At 56.3% G+C, this 6076-nt stretch overlaps 1 protein-coding gene across 1 annotated transcript in view; it reads right to left on the bottom strand.

Annotated features, from left to right (window-relative positions):
- Positions 1–6076, bottom strand: part of GRIK3 (glutamate ionotropic receptor kainate type subunit 3) — a 101373-nt gene that overhangs the window by 56223 nt on the left and 39074 nt on the right. Inside the window, exon 9 of the mRNA XM_019512550.1 lies at positions 4631–4834. Coding sequence (XP_019368095.1) covers positions 4631–4834 — 204 coding nt within the window. The remainder of the gene's footprint in view (positions 1–4630; positions 4835–6076) is intronic.

Genomic DNA, 6076 nt, shown 5'->3' with positions numbered 1-6076 from the left:
ATATATATACATATATATATATATATATATATATATATATATATATAGTATGTGTGTGCATGTATACAGACACATACACACACACACACACTATATACTACTATATATACACTATATACTAGTATGTGCCTATATGTGTGTAATTAATATATTAATTATTTTTAATTTATTATTATTTTTCATTTATTCATGTCATCAATTATTTTTCACTATGTTAATTATTTTTATTTTTCAAAAATTGTGTGTGTGTGTGTGTGTGTGTGTGTGTGTATACACACTAAACAGCTACCAGAATCTGCTTTGGGAAGTCTGAAGGCAGTGTACCAAGCTGCAGTTTATTTATGGGCATCTTCCAGTGACACTTTGTTCTGCATCTCAATATGCTCCATATTCAAATTCTGGTCCATTATCAAGGCCTCCCACTCCAGCCCCGACCTTCTCAAGGAGCACGTGTAATCCCACAACCTCCGAACAGCTGTTCAGCAGAGTGCATTGCATCCCCAGGGCAGAGGCAGCTCTGCTGAGCGCGTGAAGGAGACAGGGCTGCCAGGAGAGATATCCTAGACTAGGAAGGATGGGCTGAAAGAGCCGCATGCAAGCACCAGGGGCTGGGGGTAGCCAAGAAGCCAGAGCACTGTCATTTGTTCCCTGGCTTTTTCTTCCATCCTATCTTTCCAGATCAAACAAAAACAAGGTTTTAGTTTCCCTGCTAAAGCCAGGCCTTTGTAACAGAGATGGCTGGTGCAGAAAGGAACCTGTAACCTAGCAAAGCGTTAGCCCTGTGGGGAAACAGCCCAGACCTCTGAGGTGTATTTTTTCTGCTCCATGAATTTCACTGGAAGCAGAAACACAGGAACAGATGTGATCCCAAGGAGCTTGCAACAGACCTTGGCCGCCGCGTAAACTGAGATGTCACATGCTACCCTGCAGCTGGCATTGCATTGCTTTGCCTTCCCTTCCACTTCTCCAGGGCCCTTCATTTCAGGAACACGGAGCTTTCCACAAATGCAGACGAAGCCCCATGTTGCCTTTTTTCAAGCAGAAATCCTCATCCTCTCCACTCGCCGATGGGAAAAGTGCAGCACAGAGATATGGGCAGCCTCTCTCCAAGGTCACAGAGGGCACGTGAGGTGGATGCAGGAACAAATCCCAGATCTCCCGACATCCAGACCCGCGATCTAAGACAATGGGCCGTTATCTATTCACAGTGCGGCTAATTTACTGGAATGAGTCACCCAGCAAATACTTTCCCATCACAGCAACACAGCTGCTATACGGAGCGGCTTGGGATTTGGGGGGTTTTTTGTGTTTTTTTCCTTTGGCCTCATTCTGCTTAGGCAATGGTTTCTTATTGGAGCCAGGACCTTTAGAGGTGGTCTAGGAGGTTGAATCACTTGAATGGGATAATGACAGCAAAATCGCTGTGTTGCTAAAAAGCCGGGGCTGCTTGCCTCGCTGCAAGCAGACAGGTCCATTTGTCCTCATCTCCTCTCCCAGAGGCCTGATTCTGCATGTGACCTCCCGGAGCAGCGGGGCTGTCCGAGGCAGCTGCAGGGGTCACAGCACGAGCTGGAAGCAAAGCGTCCCCCCGGGAAGCTGCGTGACCTCCGGCGGGAGCGGAGGCTGCAGACGCTGCGGGAGCGAAGCTGCTGCTGGAGGGTCACCCGGGTGTACCGTGCTCTTGGCAAGGGATGCAAAAGCGAGAGCGCAGCTGCTGTGTTTGGGGAGACGGAGGGAGGCGGGCGGTCCCTTGTCCTTTCCCTGAGCCAAGCGGTTTGAGGAACCCGGCTGCCCTTACAAAATGAAGGAGCTGACCGCTGCATGAGGCTCCACCGAAGGGTCCGGCTGCTTGCCGTGACAGGGGGTCCTGAGACGGAGCCCGCGGTCCGCGCCGGGCAGCACCTCCCAGCCTGCGCGCTGCAGCTGCCCCCCGCTCATGGACCCGGGGGTGTCGAACAAGGTTAATGATGATTTCACAAATGACAAGCGTCTCCCGCTTCAGAGTAGCCAAAACAGCGGTGCCAATTTAAGGGATTTAAACATTTTCAGCTGCACATAAACGTGGCGGAAAGCACTCTCTGCAGGGCCCACTGGGAAGCGCTCGCGAGAGGAAGGATGCTCTGCCGGAAAAACGACGGAAAGCCCTTCCCTTGCTAAGCCTGTCTGATAGACGGACAGGCAGCTGTGCTGCTAATCCACCCTCAGTCCTTTCCCTTGCATCTCCCTATTATTTATGGCTCTGTCTGTCTCTGTCGCCTGCCTGGAGTCTTACCCGGGGCGGTGCCACCGTCCCTTCTTCTCTTCCCCCGAGAAGTGCCAGCGGGGGGGTTTTGCACGGCCCCGCAGCACCAAGCCGTGCACCTGGTGTCTCCAGACATCCCAGACGGCAGCACCCTGAGCTGAGGACCGGGGACAGTCGCTTGCCCTGCCTGCAAACTCCGGGTAACAACTCAGGAGGCATCTTGCAGCGGTGCAGGGGTGAGAGATGACAAAAGCACTTAGAAATCCTGGGGCTGGAGCTGCCAGCGAAGGGCTCTGTATTATCAGCAGCAATTCGGCAAGCCTCTCCGAGCCGAGACGAGGCCGTGACACTGCTGAGAAATAACCGCGGCACTCGCACGGCCGGGGGAGTCGCGGTTCTGTGCTCACCGTCAATGCCACGGGTGTTAAACACAGACACTTGGGGCAAGCACCCGCTGCACCCTGCTTTGCAGCGAGGCTCACCTGAGCCAGGCCAGGACATCGTGGCTCTAGGCTTCCCACCGGGGTGCTTGCTGCAGGCATTTTCTGAAAATGCTCGGACCAAGGGGCAGGGAGGAGGGTGCTGGAGACCGGCTGGGATGTCTGAAGGAGTTGAAGGAAAAATTTAAGTGACAAATTTTAAGACAAATGAGGAAATTAAGAGTTGGAATTTGCAAAGGCAGGCACGCACCTAATGCCTACAGGAATCAGCCAGAGCCAGGCACATTAATACCTTTAAAACTCTGGTCTCGATGAAAATCCCAGTCGAAGTTCTCACCACTCCCTGGAGACTTTGGGCTGCCAGCCGGAAAACACGGGGGAGCGCTCAGAAACCAGCCGTGGCCGTTTAGGAGAGGAGGTGGGGGAAGCCCAGCTCCGAACGGCAATTACCAGGGCTGGAACCCAGCCGCGGCGCTGAGCGTAACGTCTACCGATCCCCGGAAAGGGGCAGCGTGATGTTGCTGATCTCTACACAGGCAAGATCTAACTCATGCCTTTTATTTCATCCTTTCCCCGCCTACTGCACTGCATGCACACACATGCGCACGCTTCTTCATCCTTCCCTTTCCTGCAGAAATCCTTCATCCCAGGCACGGGAAAGGCCTTTGTAGGAAGCCTGGTGACCGCAGAGCCACGGTGGTTAACATGCATCATGGGGCTCTTCTCTAGGATCTCTGATCAATGGAGACTTTCCAATTACCAGCCGCTGCACCAGGACAGCTGTCACGCAGCATGAGTGACAGGCATGCGGGACGGGGAAAAGCAGCGAGGACAGCGGTGAAGCTATAATCACACATTAAAGCGGGCCGGGCAGACCCTCCTCCTCCTGGCATGCCTGACGGTGTGTTTGCCGCAGGCAGTGGGCTCTGGCAATGTAGTGAAGGGCAAAAAGACGGTGTGGGAGCTTCCAGCTGGAATTGATCTCTCTGGAAGAGGCCGGTCTGCCCTGTGCACAGTCATTGCAAAGAGATCTTGCCAGTGCTGCATCCATCCTTCTCCAGCTCCGCCCCGCATGCATCCTCTGATTGCATCTGTCCTCTCCCAGCTGCAGCACACCTTGCACTCATCCTGGGGATGGACATACACGTGCCAGTCCTTTCCTTCCTTGGTCATTTCCAGCAGCAAGTTCTCCGCTCACAGGCAAAGCCCCCAGGCGGCACGCTGCCCGTGCGCTGAGCACGATGCTTCTCTTCCCATTCATTGCAATGAGAGAAACACGGGTCCATACGATTCGTCCTGCCCCTGGACCCATGCAGGCAGCACCACGGGAAGGCCGTGGGGCTGGTGTGGGCAGACAGAGGAAAGACTTGGCTCCGGGACTGCATTCAGTCCCGTCAACCAAAAGTCTCCTCGTCTCTCTAGGCGCTGTTTGGTGCAAGTCAGTGGGCAGAGTCCACGTGAGCTGCTTGCCGCTCTCCATCCAGACCCCTGTTCCTACCTGCTGCTGGTGAGAAACAACCCTGGTGTTGCCCAGTGAGCGCGGATGCACAGCCGTGCTCTGGGCAAGCCCCTTCCCACTGCACATCCCCCACGGGCGCCCTATTGCAGTGGCCAGAGCCGGGCAAGCAGAGCTGGGACGCTAGCCCCTGGGCAACAGCATCCCTCTGCCTACACCCCCCCAAGCAAAGACATTTCTGCTGGAATCGATGCATCTTCCTTCATGCAATGAAATCCTGCACGGGTCCGAGCCAGCCCCCGGCCCTGGGCAGGTGCATTTGTCTTGCACGGGGGAGACCGAGCGGAGGTGGGCTGGGTGGCGGGGAGGGGGTGCCATCCTGCTCTAGGTGTCCGGCCCTGCATGGGGGGACACACCAGCCTCAGGCTTCCAGAGAGGCCCGGCAGCACCCCAGCAAGGGGCCACGAGCACGCGCAGGCGCGCCGTACTTACGTGGTCGATGAGCTCCCTGACCATGCCGTTCCACTGGCCCTTCTCGTCCTGCGCCCCGTACTTCCCGTCCTCCACGAGCCGGATGTCGTAGGTGAAGCCCAGGATGTTGGCCAGCTCCCTCAGCAGGTCGATGCAGTAACCTTCGAACCGGTCTACCCCAAAAAGGGCCGTGTCCGACTTCCTGAACATGACGAAGGGCTCCTCCTGCATGGGCACGAGAGAGCAAAACCAGGCGCTGGCATCAGGGGCCGGCCACCCAGGCCTCGCCAGCAACAAAAGCAGGTGGCTGGGGTGGGGCAGCTCTGGGAAGCATGATGCAGTGTCCAGGCAGGGCTGGATTCGCTTTGCACCTAATTAGCAACCTCATTTACCCCCACATTTTTGTCTCTTCAGAGCAGCCAACTGTTTCCCACTCAGTAAAACTTCAGGAGAAGACAGAAGCCATTGCACACCCTGCAAATTAAAACAAGGGGCCCATATGCAGGGCATGGGTGGACTTCAACTCTGCATCCCCCGTACTGGACATGCAGCTACACCAATTTGTGGCCACCCTAATGAGGACTTGCCGAGCCCAGGGAGAGGAGGGGAATGGTCGGTGGCTGAGGTAAAGCATCAGGGATCAGTGCTTGGCGAGGGCTGGCCCAGGGACCAAAGCCGTCCTGCATGCATGCATGCTGAGGGCAAGGGCATGCATACAAGATGAGGTTGGGGGTGGGAGCGGGGGTCTGCTCCTGGCCAGAGGCAGGTCAGGAGAGCAGCCCATATCTTGATCCCTTGCCTTTGCAACATGCCAGCGTCTGCCACCCTGGGCACCCCTGAGAGCCCACATCGGCATCCCTGGGACGGGGCGTGACATGGACAGGGGCTTCCACAGTCACCCCAATGTCCAAGGAATATCCTGTCCTGGGCTCAGCCCTACCGAGGCCTTGTTGCCAGCCAGACCGAACGGCAGAGCAGCTTTCCTCTCGGCAAAGCACTGTGCCCCCACCTTGGCCCCGAGGGCACGCCTGTGAGTGCAGCGGGGTCCTTCTGTGCCAGCCGTCTCACCTAGGCAGCCTCCGGGGGCCCGAGGCAGCTGGCATGCACTAAAGCAGCCTGGAGGCTGCTCTGCTTTACACCGGCTGGAAACTGCTCTGATGGTCTGGGCCACCTCTACCGCCCTTGTGTTGCACTGCGGGCAGCTCAGACGTGGCCCAGGGGTTTGTAGCAGCCACAAAGAGCAATCCTTGGAGTGCCTCAAGCCAACGGCCCCGGGCAGCAGGAGATGGGCCGGGGGGTGGAAGCTCAGGCACCCCCAGCCACAGGCAAATGCCAGGTGTCTGGGGGCTTCCTCTCCCCTTTCTCATCTGCTCTCGACACTTTGCATGTTACAAAAGCCGCGGCAGGCCCAAGCATCTGCAGCAAAGCGCTGCCTTTATTCACTGGAAGGCTGCAGGCAGCGCTGGA

The sequence above is a fragment of the Gavialis gangeticus genome, unplaced genomic scaffold (genome assembly GCF_001723915.1).
Source record: "Gavialis gangeticus isolate Ggan-Ray unplaced genomic scaffold, GavGan_comp1, whole genome shotgun sequence".
NCBI classification, from domain to species: Eukaryota; Metazoa; Chordata; order Crocodylia; family Gavialidae; genus Gavialis; species Gavialis gangeticus.
The sequence above is the reverse complement of the archived record's forward strand: the minus strand, read 5'-3'. Positions and strand labels throughout refer to the sequence as shown.